The sequence below is a fragment of the Thecamonas trahens genome (genome assembly GCF_000142905.1).
Source record: "Thecamonas trahens ATCC 50062 unplaced genomic scaffold supercont1.6, whole genome shotgun sequence".
NCBI classification, from domain to species: domain Eukaryota; order Apusomonadida; family Apusomonadidae; genus Thecamonas; species Thecamonas trahens.
In genome coordinates this window covers 416,815-428,735 of record NW_013657674.1, presented here as the reverse complement: position 1 = coordinate 428,735, position 11,921 = coordinate 416,815, and the positions used below count along the sequence as shown (strand labels likewise).

The 11,921-nt window shown below is 63.7% G+C and overlaps 6 protein-coding genes across 6 annotated transcripts in view; 4 read left to right on the top strand and 2 right to left on the bottom strand.

Moving 5' to 3' along the window:
- The first annotated feature begins 12 nt into the window (after positions 1 to 12).
- Positions 13 to 1,033, top strand: AMSG_01627 (uncharacterized protein). The gene has a single exon (XM_013906221.1). The coding sequence runs from the start codon at positions 46 to 48 to the stop codon at positions 631 to 633; it is 588 nt and encodes a 195-aa protein (XP_013761675.1). The 5' UTR covers positions 13 to 45; the 3' UTR covers positions 634 to 1,033.
- AMSG_01626 (uncharacterized protein) lies at positions 596 to 3,467 on the bottom strand (the record flags this gene model as incomplete). Its single annotated transcript, XM_013906220.1, has 2 exons — positions 596 to 3,231; positions 3,438 to 3,467. The coding sequence occupies 2 exons, from the start codon at positions 3,465 to 3,467 to the stop codon at positions 637 to 639; spliced, it is 2,625 nt and encodes an 874-aa protein (XP_013761674.1). The 3' UTR covers positions 596 to 636.
- Positions 3,468 to 3,987: 520 nt separating this feature from the next.
- AMSG_01625 (uncharacterized protein) lies at positions 3,988 to 5,357 on the top strand (the record flags this gene model as incomplete). The annotated part of the gene is made up of 3 exons (XM_013906219.1): positions 3,988 to 4,005; positions 4,130 to 4,279; positions 4,656 to 5,357. The coding sequence occupies 3 exons, from the start codon at positions 3,988 to 3,990 to the stop codon at positions 5,331 to 5,333; spliced, it is 846 nt and encodes a 281-aa protein (XP_013761673.1). The 3' UTR covers positions 5,334 to 5,357.
- Positions 5,358 to 5,563: 206 nt separating this feature from the next.
- AMSG_01624 (NADPH-dependent FMN reductase) lies at positions 5,564 to 6,418 on the top strand. The gene has a single exon (XM_013906218.1). The coding sequence runs from the start codon at positions 5,598 to 5,600 to the stop codon at positions 6,156 to 6,158; it is 561 nt and encodes a 186-aa protein (XP_013761672.1). The 5' UTR covers positions 5,564 to 5,597; the 3' UTR covers positions 6,159 to 6,418.
- On the bottom strand, positions 6,001 to 11,501 carry AMSG_01623 (calpain-5; the record flags this gene model as incomplete). Its single annotated transcript, XM_013906217.1, has 2 exons — positions 6,001 to 6,405; positions 6,441 to 11,501. The coding sequence occupies 2 exons, from the start codon at positions 11,499 to 11,501 to the stop codon at positions 6,187 to 6,189; spliced, it is 5,280 nt and encodes a 1,759-aa protein (XP_013761671.1). The 3' UTR covers positions 6,001 to 6,186.
- Positions 11,502 to 11,794: 293 nt separating this feature from the next.
- Positions 11,795 to 11,921, top strand: part of AMSG_01622 (adaptor complexes medium subunit family protein) — a 1,981-nt gene continuing 1,854 nt past the window's right edge. The window contains exon 1 of the mRNA XM_013906216.1: positions 11,795 to 11,918. Coding sequence (XP_013761670.1) covers positions 11,855 to 11,918 — 64 coding nt within the window. The 5' untranslated portion in view covers positions 11,795 to 11,854. The remainder of the gene's footprint in view (positions 11,919 to 11,921) is intronic.

The window sequence follows — 11,921 nt, the reverse complement described above, 5'->3', positions numbered from 1 at the left end:
ACCTAACTTTTTGAGTTGATCAGAGAAGAAGTAGTTGCAATCAATATGGGCCGAAAGGGAGTCAAGGAGGAGCAGCAGGTGAAGCGGAAGAAGGTGGATACGGTGAGTGAGGGCAAGAAGCACCGAGCGGAGAAGGTGGCGAGTGGACGAGGACTTGGCAAGGGCAAGGCCAAGGGCAAGGCCAGGGGCAAGAGCACCGGCAGTGGCAGTGGTAAGGGCAAGGAGAAGAGCAAGAGCAAGAGCAAGAGCAAGAGCAAGAGCAAGGGCAAGGAGAAGAGCAAGGGAAAGAGCACCAAGGACGACACCGACGCCGACGCCAGCGAGGATGGTGAGGATGGCGAGGCGGGCAAGTCGGCGCCTGCGCCTCCGTCGCTGGACGACATCTTTGCCATGGCTAAGGCGCCTAAGGCCAGTGGAAGTGGTGAGAAGGGCAAAGGAAAGGGTAGAGGAAAGGGCAAGGGCAAGAGCAAGGCCGGCGCATCGGGTGATGTTGATTTTGCCGATGTCCGTGGGAGCAAGACCGGGAAGGCGCGGTATGTCGACGGCCTCCGCATCTACACCCTCGACGAGCTCAACATCGGCAAGGGTGGCAATACCGATGACTGTCCCTTTGACTGCAACTGCTGCTTCTAGATGCTACTCGAGAATGGGCGGGAAGGCGCTCGCGGGTTGCGGATCAGGACGGCTGGCGGCCGGCGGCGCCGGCAAGAGCGCGCGGAGGCGGGCAACGATGGCATCCACGGCGCTAGCGCCGGGCTCCGCATCGGTGGCAGGAGCACCCTCCTCCGGCAGCGGCGGACGATCGGTTGTCGACGTCCAGAGCGAACGCTCGTCAGCGAGCGCAGAGGTGAGGTCGGCAACCTGTGCCTGGAGGTGGGCGGTGGTGGCGCGGGCCGACTCGTCGGCCTCAGCGGCGCGGGTCGCGAGTGCCTCGTTGGCTGCGGTGAGGTCAGCGAGCTGGGCATTGAGCAGCGCGATCTTGGTGGCAGCGTCGCCGGCTGCAGCGACGGCCGCAGCCTCATTGGCCTCGCTGCTGGCCTGTGCGGCCTGAAGCTCGTGGACCTGGCTCCGGACGGCGGCCAGCGTCTCGGTAAGCTGCTCGATCTGGGCGCGAGCGAGCGCAAGGGCCGAGTCGATTGCCACGTCGGTCTCGAGATGGTCCGTGGCGCCGGCGGCGTCTGCCGGACGGGCGAGCTTGTTGAGCTGCTCGATGGCGGCAACCACGCCGGCCTCGAGTGACGCCAGCTCGCGGGCCTTGGTCGCGTCCAGCGACGACGAGCCGCTCAGTTCCTGGGTCATTGACTGCAATTGGTCGCAAAGCTCCTTCCACACCTGCTCGCGGAGCTGCAGTCGCTTGGCCTCGGCGCGGAGCTTGGTAAACTTGGCGTGGAGGGCGGAGAAGCGGGCGGCGTCGTCGGCAAGGGCTGATGCGCGGGCGGAGGCGGCCTCGGACTGCAGCGCCTCGGCCTCGGCCTTGGCCTGCTCGAGCGACGCCAGCGCGACTTGAAGCTGGGCAGCCAGCTGCGAACGCTCGGCAGCTGCTGCAGCGTGGTCAGCATTGGCCTCGGCTCGCGCGGCCTCGAGGGCGGTGGCAAGCTCGCGAGCAAACGACGACTGTACCTCGCCCAGCTGAGATTCGAGCTCGCCGACCCGGGCACGCGCAGTCGCGCAATTCGTTGCCGTCCGCGCTGCACGCCGCGACGCGAGCCGTGCCTCGCACACCAGGGCCCAAAAGTGGGAGAAGAGAACTGAAGAGACCTCCTGTGCCACCGGATCGTCAGCCGGGAAGACGCGGGTCAGGTCCTGAAGCGCCGAGAGGAGCGCGCCGTTACGACGCTCGCTCTGCTCAGGGTCGTCAAGCGTGTCGCTGGGACACGCGGCGTCGGCTGCTCCGCGCAGAAACGCGTTGGCCTTGCGGAGTGCAGCAACTTGCTCGCGAAGCGCGACGGTCTCATGCTCGGCAACAAGTTCAGCCTCGAGCTCGGTCAGATTCTTGCCAAACGCTTCCTCGGCTACGCCTGCAGCCTTGGCCTCGAGTAGCTGCGCCTTGAGCTCCTCGGTCGAGCGCGCGGCCTGCGCCGCCGACTGCGCAGCGGAAAACTCGAGCTCGCGGATGCGGGCAACAAGCGCGCGCTCGCGGGCAGTCAGGCCGCGGGCCGGAGCATCGCCGGCAGCATCGGTATCGGCAACGAGCGCGTCGACCTCGACGACAATGCTCGCGTCCTGGCGAGCGTAGTCGAGGTGAATTGCCAGCGCGTTTTCAGACTCTTGGGCGACGAGCGCGTGCGCCGTCTCGAGTGCAGCCTGCAGCTCGCGGTTGTTGACGGCGGCCTGATTCCGGGCTTCCTCAGAGGCAGCGAGTGCCTGGCGAAGGACAACAACCTCGGAGGCAAGGGCAACCGCATCGCAAGTGCCTCCGTAGCGAGTGGACTCGTCGGCGAGCTTGGAGGCGAGCGCATGGAGCAGGGCCTCGTGCGAGGCGCTAGAAGCCATGTCGCGCGAGACATCGGCGAGCTTGCACACTGCCACCTCGTTGTTGAGCGCAGCGCGCTGCAGAAGCAGCTCGTTCTCGTACCGGCGCTTGAGCTCCGAGACCTGGTCAGTAAACCGAGCCGCAAGAGCATCCTTCTCGGCCACAACCGCCGCAAGCTGACGCTGAAGTGAATCGATTGCAAACCGCATCTTCTTGACCACCAGCTCTCCCTTGACCTTGTGCTCGGTATTACGCCACACAACGTCTTGCGCGGCAGGTGGCGCCGGACTTGCAGCGGGTGCCGGCGCCGGCACACTAGCAGGAGCCGGCGTTGGCATAGATGTGCCAGCTGAAGCAGGCGCCTCAGCTTGCCGGCGCGAGCTCTGCCGCTGGCTTGTCGGTGGGCGCGCAGCCACAACCGGCGAAGCGACGCGCTTGATTGGCGACGGCGCCGGCGCAGAGCGACGCGCGCGCGGGGCGATGGTTGCGGCCTTGGCCTTGACCTTGGCCTTGACCTTGGCCTTGGCCTTGGCCTGCGGCTTGTCTTGCGGATTGCCCTTGCCCGAGCTCGCAGCGATCGCACCGCCGCGAACAAGGCTCTCAACAGCTGCCGGCGACTGGAGAAAGGCGGCAAGTGCATCCGGGACCGGCAGCTCAAAGTCAGCAGCCACATCAGTAGCATTAGCAATCGAATGCAGAAAGTAGAACAGCACCAGCAGGGCATGAGCCGCGCCACGATGTCCCTTGCGGACCGCCGACTGTTGATTGATGTAGAGCGAGAGCGAGAGCGAGAGCAGGAGCCGGTGCAGGACCAGTCATCGGGGCAGGCCGATGTTCGGGGCATGCCATGATCGAGGGGCCGAGCGATCGGTTTTGGCGCGCACGACGGTGAGTGGGAACGCCAGGCACAGGTGGAGGGGGGGGGGGGGGGGAAGAAGAAGAGAAGGCAAGGAAGTTGGCATACCGAAGAGATGGTGCGGGGAGGAACGCCCATGGCGGCAAGGGTCCGAGTTAGAGTGGACCAGTTCCTGTCTGCCTCCCACGAGTGGGCCGGCTTTGGGTTGGTCTGCCAGGCCACCACCTTGGGCGCCAATGGCCAGACCTTCCTGGCCATGGCTACCACGGCTACTCCGTTGGCCAGCTCAGCCACAGATCCCACTTGCTCTCCAGACATCTCACTGCAAAACTGCAGCAGGTCGTCCAGTGTAAGCATGATGGCTGCTCTCGATCAGTGGGGAGACGTGTCTTGCTCTGTCTTGTGGTGGTAAGCAAGCTGGCATGGCGGCGACGAGTGGACAACCGCGCGCGTAGAGGCAGGTCATGCTACGCCACGGCCTTACGGTCGATGGTGAGCTCTTCTCATGCGGCCCAAGCCACAATACACCTTCCACAATATAGTCAATCCTCTCCCAAGTCCAAGGCAACCTGCGATCATACGATCGAATCTGTCACCACGGCCGCCCAAGCTGCTCTCGTCGTGGACGGACAGCATCGAGCCGACGAGACGACTCGAGATGCTGGCACTCAACGCAGTACTGTCCACAGTGAGATATGGGCAAGAATCGAGGTGGACGTGGCGGCAAGCGAGGTGGACGTGGTGGACGTGGACGTGGACGTGGAGGAGGACGTAAGAGTGGCGGTGGCGGCGGGCGCAAGTCGCTTGTCAAGACCCACGTTGTCTTTGACCCCGACAACCACCGCGAGTTCATCACGGGCTTCCAGAAGCGCAAGGACGACCGCCGCCGCAAGGCTGCAGAGGACTTTAAGGCTGCAGAGCGAGTGGCAAGGAATGCCGCACGCAAAGAGGTACGTCATTCCCATCCTTGTTGCCAACTCGCCATGCCCATGCCCTTACCCCGCTGCCCCCCTTACCCCTCTGGCTGCCCTGCTTGTCGCCATCTGCCATCCTCGGCGAGAGGCAGAAAGCGTGAGGGGGGGGGGGGGGGGGGGGGGGGGGGGGGGGAAACCCGGGGGTTGGGGAACGGATCAGGGGGGGTTGGGGGGAACGGGGGGGGGGGGGGGGGCGAGCGGCAGGTGGATAGGGGAGGGGGGAGAGCCGTCGAACCCCACTTTGTGCTCTCTCTGCTGATACCTGTGCTTGGCATCTGGTCAGCGAATCGGGAGCATCATCCTCGATAGCCATCGTGTGGTGGTACTCACGTGTAGGTTGGAAATGACACAGATCCGCGCGTCACGGGTTTCGGACGAGGCTGCAACGCTGGCTCGCAAGCATGAGCTCCAGCGCGAGTTTGTCCGCAAGCAGCTGGCCAAGGGCACGACCGTGGCAAGCTCAAAGTCGACCAAGACGCCTGTCGTCGCCAAGCGCGAGCAGGGAAGCAGCGATGACGACAGCTGCTACTCCAGCAGCGATGAAGAGAGCGAGGCTGAGATTGTCGGCGTGAGCGAGGTCTCAGCTGACGCGCTGTCGTTTGGGCTCTCGTCGTCGACTGACGACGACGACTTTGGCGCGGGCGAGAGCGAAAGCGACGGCAACGCCAGTTTGAGTGTAGTGCGCCAGGGCGCAACGCTGACCGTGACATCGAGCTCGACTGTGACCACTGCTAAGGTCATGCCGCTCGATCTCGCCCATGACGCCAAGCCGGTCTGGGCCGATGATTCCGACTCGGACTCGGCTTCCGCCTCGGGCGCTGTCGACGATGGCCATGCCGACGCCTCCAACTCTCACGGCTACACTCCAGGCGAGGAGTTGGCCTCGCTGCCAGGCACTCTCCAGCTCCGCTACATCCAGCACAAGCGCCGCAAGTATGATCCGGCAGCAGGCCGCAAGCGCAAGCGGTCAGGCGGCCGTGGTGGCCGCAGTGGAGGCAGCCGCAAGCGCGGCAAGGGCGGAAAACGATGATTAACACCACCAACCATACCACCACTCCATCTCCCGCTTATCCTTACTCCTATTTGTCCCCTTCCCTGGGGAGAACGCTCATCCTCGCCGGCACCGCGGCGTGGCGGTCTTTATCCGCCCAACTGTCAGCTTGCGCTTTCTCCGCCAGCTGACGTAATCTTTGGCTTGGAGTTGGCAAAATCGCCGTCAATTTTGCCACGTAACACGGCTACGCAAACATTCCACCGACCAGACCAAAGACTTGACCACGCACCTAACACTACAATGGCTGCCCCGCTCCGCTTTGTTGCCATCTCCGGCTCCCTCCGCGCTGCCTCCACCAACACGGCGCTCCTCCGCCACCTCACCAGCATTGGTGCTGAGCACGGTGCGCAGGTTGAAATCGCCGACATTTCGGGCTTTCCTGTCTTCTCGCAGGACATCGAGGCCGACGGCTTGCCGGCCGACGTGACCGCCCTTGCTGAGTCCATCCGTGGCGCCGACGGCGTCATCTTTGCCACTCCCGAGTACAACTACTCGATCGCGGCACCGCTGAAGAACGCCATCGACTGGATCTCGCGCGCCCGCAACGATGATGGCGTCCAGCCGTTCTCGGGCAAGCCAGTGGCCATCGTCGGCTCTGGCGGCGGGATGCGGACTATGCGCGCGCAGAACCATCTGCGCCAGGTCGGTGTCTTCCTCAACTTTAAGGCCTTCAACGGCGAGTTTGGCGTCAACTACTTTGCCGAGAAGATCTTTGACGACGAGGGCAACATCGTGGATGAGGCCACTCAGAAGCGCCTCGCTGAGCACCTCGCCGGCTTTGTTGATTTTGTCAAGGCGTGAGGGCGTCTTCCATGATCGCTGCCACCGGCTACGGCTGCAGCTCGTTAAATCCAACACTCTTCTCCGAGTGCACCACAACCGAGAACGCGCCCTCCTGACCCGGCTTGAACGTTGTCGGCACGACGACGTACTTGCCCGGTGCGAGATGGGTCTCCAAGTTGACGGTCCGGAGGTTCGAGTACTGTCCCGAGGTGGCCAGCCGGTCGCCGGCGCGGAGGCGGCGCGGATCGATGCGTCCGCCGCACGGCTACACTCCAGGCGAGGAGTTGGCCTCGCTGCCACGCCCGACACAAACTTGTCGCGGGAGAGCGTGATGTGGACCTGAGTCGGCGACGTGACCGAGAGCAGGAACTGTGGGTTGTCCTTGCAAGTCTCGTTGTTGGGCGAGCCGCCTGCAGACGCGCCGGCCCACGCCGACGTCCCACCGACCGCGCTCCACGACTCGGGGAAGAGCTTGCACACGTACAGATTGCGGAACTCGCGCACAAAGTCGGCAAAGCCCATCCAGAACTCGCCGTCGTCGGCGTCGACCCACCCGAGTTTGGCCTTGAGCCGTCGGGTCCACAGTGGCGACTTGTCACTCCAGTCGCCGGTCCACTCGACCTTGCCCCATGGGTTGCGAAGCTTGACCAGCTTGTGCCCGTCGGCCTCGACCACATCGAGCAGCGCGTAGGCGTGCCCGCGCACAATCTTCTGGTCCGACTGTGTCGTGTCTGACCCGGAGTTGGATCCGGCACCCATCAGATACCCGGCCTTGCGGAACTTGAGCATGAGCGCCCACAGCGCACCCGACGCAATGTCCTGCTTGGCCTGCTCCGAGTCGAGCGCGATACGCTCGCCGGACCCGCCCGTCAGATCCATCAGCCCAATGTGAACCATGCCGCCGTTGAGCGCCGCGTACGAGCCGAACAGCTTGGCGTACGCCTTTTCCAGGAGCATGACCCAGAGCTCGGACCCGTCGCCGCGCCCGGTCCGCGCATAGAGCGGCTTATGCTTGTCCGCCACCGGGAACTGGTCGTCCACAAGGACACGCACCCACTGGCCATCGTTCCAGAACCGGACACAGTAGACCCCGGCCTCGTCCGGCTCGGTCGTCACAAACAGATGCTCCACTAGGCTCGGCACCGCCGCCACAACTGCAAACGCCGAGAGGAGCCAGCAGTTACCCAGCGCTCCTTGCTTGATGTCGCCAGGCACAATGCCGTCCGTCCCAAACAATGCAATGTCGGCCTTGCTAGGCGCGCGCCCATTGGCGCTCGCAAACATCGTCTCGGGCCGCGCCCAGCCCTTGGCCTTGCCGGACACCCCGGTCTTGCCCACAAACAGGCTTGCATCCGTCGCCGGGAACTCGTTGTCTTCCCACTTCTTCCCGCGCGCCACCGTGGCAATGACCGGTCCGGGTCCCGGCCTCGGAGGGCTTAAATACCAGCTCTGGCACGCTGCCGCTTCCTTCGGCTGTGCAGCTGGCCTCGCCCTGGCCTCGCACTTGCCCTTTGCCTTAGCCTTGGCCTTGGCCTTGGCCTTGGCCTTGCCGGCTTGATTGGCCGACACGCTCGGGGCCGCCTTGGCCGCCTCGGGATCGGCTGGCTTGGCGCCGGCCTTCTTTTGCTGCCGAATAAGCTCGCGCTGGTGGACAAGCCGGGCTTCGTCACGCTTCCGCTGCGCTTCCTCATCCTCGGCTGCCTTGGCCGCCTGATCGTCAGCGCGGAGCTTGCGACGGATATTGAACTCGGCCACAAGTCCATCGAGCTCGTCCCACTCGTCCTCGTCCCACGCCTCGACCTCCCACACGTCAAGCGGCTCATCAAACGCGTGCCGGAAGACCCGGTCGCTGACAAGCTGCACCACCAAATCCAGCTCAACCGCCATAGCACCCTTGGCGAGCGCCACCACAAGTGCCTGCATGTGGACTACAAACCGCTGCTCGTCGCCGTATAGACGGACCGCGCGCGCGTCTTCGCGCAGCAGCGCCAGATGCTCGCGCCGGCTCCGCGCCCGCTTACGGAGCGCACGAATCCGTGCCAGGCTTCGGGCAAGGCTCGCCTGCCCGCCGCGATCCTCCGACGAGACCGACCGCAGCGAGAGTGACCACGACGACGACGACGCCGACAATGACGCGCCCGTGCTGGCCTCCAGGCCAGAGTCTTCGTACGCATACTCGTAGCCGTACTCGTAGCCCGATGCAAGCTCCTGCTCTTCGTACTCGTACTCGTACTCGTACTCGCCCGAGCCGTAGTACTCGTCCGACACCGAGACGTCCGCCAAGACCGGCTTGCCGGCGGCATCAAGTGAAACTGCGGGGAGCTCCATCTCGGACGCCTTTGCCTTGGCGCTCGCCAACATGTCGCGGGTCACGTACTTGGCGTACCGGCCGAACTCGAGGCTGGGGATGTGCATAAGGTGAATAGTGAGGAGGAGGACAAGCAGCAGCGCATAGCCGCCCACCAGCAGGCCGACCCAAGACCGGTCGAGGACGAAAGCGAGGCCGATACCGGCGCCAGCAGCGAGAAGCAGCCCGGTGTATGCCGCAAGCGTCCCGCCGTTGGCCGGCCGCAGTGTGCCGGCTATAGCGTCGCGAGCAAAGACAGGGAAGACAAATTGCGAGAAGAGCAGTGGCGTCTCTCGCTGAACCAGATACTGCTCCAACGCGAGGCCAAAGCAGACGGCAACTAGAATGCCAACAACAACCAACGCTGCGTCCAGCCGCGCAGACTCGGTCACACCGTAGTACACCGCGCCGCCAATGGCGCACACCACACCGAGTCCGAGGACGAGCCGGTACTTGCGCGGGAGGTAGAATGACGAGCGGACCCAGATGGCCGCAATCCATAGCGAGACAAAGACGACAACCACGGCGATCGCAACAGCAATGCCGGCTGCGAGCTCGTCGAGTACAACAATGAGCACTACAGGAACGCCAGCAGCCACAAGGAACGAGAGCATAAAGGCTGTTAGGATAAACTTGCCGTCACTGGTTGACGGCTTGACCACATACGACACATCACGCCACTTCCACACTGTTGCCAGGAGGAGGACAGCAACTGGGTAGCCTGCAACGCCAATCAGGAGCCAGATAGGGAACGATGACGGGCGATCCAGCGCAATGCCCCAAACCGCGCCGGTGTAGCCGCCCAGAAGGAGAATCTGGAGCAACGCAGCCAGCCAGACTGCACCCGAGAGCTTGAGCGTGGTAAAGTACGTCTTGATCATGACGTACGACGTCGGGAGAAGGAGGAGGCCAAGCGGGACTGAAAACGCGGCAACAAGCGAGTCCGAGTACTCGGCGAGGAGAACGCCAAGGCCTACCGCAGACGAGACAAGCAGAGCGAGCCCAAACAGCATGCCGCCGTTGCGCCGAGAGCACCACGCTTCGTTCGGAACAATCCAGTAGTAGTCGGCAGAGGCCCAGACAAGAAGCAGAACATACTCTAGCGCGAGCACAAACGGAACGACCGTGTGCGCCACAAGCACCACAACCGAGGAGTGAACGGCGTTGAACAGGACACCGTTACACGCGATGCCTCCAAGCGCCACAAGCGCAAGACACGCCGTCGCCGGCGTGAGCGTGTAGTTAGCGCGCTGGAAAGCCCGAAAGGCGGCAAAGACGAGCGTGAGGACAGGCACAACAAGAACTGCCGAGACAGAAAGCGTTAGCTGCGAGCGGTCCCACACCCGTGGGAGTGCAAGATCCGCAGAGTCGCGGCCGGAGAGGTAGAAAAGCACACCAGCAAAGCCCGCAAGAAGCACAAAGGCGAGCGCCGGTCGGGTCACCACGTACTTGCGGCAGCACGATAGGTCGTCAAGGTCCACATCGAGGGCAGCAGATGGCGACGAAGTCGACGGCGATGACGATGATGACGACGCCGACGACGCAGACGGCGTCACGTACTCGTACGCGTACTCGTACTCGGTCGTTACGGCAGCAGTCCTCTCAACCACCGCCTCCTGCTCTTCGTCCTCTGATGACAGCGTTGAGGCGTACTCGTAGGCATACTCGTACGATCCCGAGCTCGACGACGAAGCCGAGCTCGACGACCGACCAAAGGTGGAGCGGAACGAGTCGCGGAGCGAGCCGAACAGATCGTCCTCGGACGGCTCGGGAGTGGGCGGTGCATTGTAGATCTCGTCCCACTCCGAGTCGATGTCCGACGAGTCGACAACGCCAGGCAGCGCAAAGTCGAGACGGCGATCCTTGGGCATCTGAGTGAGGATGGCGGCAGCAACGTCGCGCGGCGAGGTGCCGTCGCCGGCAGCAGACTTTGGCCACCGCTCGGCAATGAACGAGACAAGTAGAAAGAGCGCGAGCGAAGCGGCGACAAAAGCGTCGCCGAGGATCCAAACCCGAGTCCCAGTCACGGTGTAGACAACACGGACCCAGATTGAGAGGCCTGAGGCGACAAGTGGTGAGTCGACCAGTTCGGCCCAGTACAGGATGCCGAGCAGGGCGTCGACAAGCGAGATAGCGCCCCAGCGAGCAAAGCCGAGGACCTGACGAGCCTGCGCTTCCTCGTCGACCGCAAGGTAGGTCAGCACGCCGAGTGCAGCGAGGAAGCCCTGAGCAGCAACAATGAACAACGCGCTGAGCTGGGCCCGGTAGAGCTTGGTGTACGCACCGAGACCATCGACGCGGGAGGCGTCCGAGTCGTAGCTTGAATCGGAGTCGGAGCTCGAACCCGAGTCGTCGGCAAGGCCGGGAGCCACGACGCCCTTGGCGCGGGCAAAGTCGGCAAAGGCGATGGGCCCGGTCGGCGCGTTGAGGTACCACACATACACCATGGGTGCCGCAGAGAGCGGGAGCAGCGTTGCCGCAAGCGCCTGAAAGGCGTACGGCCGGATCCACACCGCTATGGTGACCTCCAGAGCGGCAAAGGCCGAGACAGCGGCAGCGAGCGCAAACTTGGCCGCAGGCGTTAGTCGCCAACCCTCGGTCTTCCATCGGGCGACGCCGTAGGCCATCAGAGCCACCGCAGCGGCAGCCAGGGCACCAGCCACACCCAGCAGCGGCGGATCCACATCAAGGGCCACGACGACTGCAAAGGCGAGGAACGAGGCGAGCGGGACCAGGCCGAGGAGCAGCCAAAGAGCAATAGCCACAGGCGATGCCCACTTGTCAAAGGCAGCGTCCGAGGCACCGATACAGCAGCCGATGCGAGTAGCAAGACAGGCACGTGAGCGAGCGAGGCCACATCGTAGACGTAAGCCCCAAACAGAGCATGCAATGGAGGGAACGATAAGAAGAGCTAGCGGAATGCCCGCAAGAACAAAGGCAGCAAGCAAGTTGTCCGCCTCGGCGTGGGTCTCTACATACTCGGAGAGCGAGGTCGAGGGCGCGAGGGTAGGCATGTGGGGGAGGAGGGGAGAAGGGTGGGGGGGGGGGGGGGATGGAGAAAGCGGAGGAGAGGTGTGTGTGTGTGTGTGTGTCAGCTAGTGGGCGTCGTGGGTTGGGGTCATGCTTGTGGGCTACCAGTGTTGGAGGTGGGAGTTTTGGGTCAGCGGCAGGTGGCTTTGGTGGCTTTGGTGGCTTTGGTGGCTTTGGTGGCTTTGGTGGCTTTGGTGGCTTTGGTGGCTTCGCCCAATGGTCTGCCTGCACTGCGAGGGTAGACAGCAAGGGCAAGGGGGGGAAAGGACGTCACCTATTGTCTCCAGCGAGTTCTTGTTCCTGGGGAAGAGGGCCAAGAGAAAGAAGGGGGGGCAATATGGCGGCCTTCTCACAGTTCTTTGTTCTCTCGGGTCGAGGGGATACCATCGTCTCCAAGGACTGTA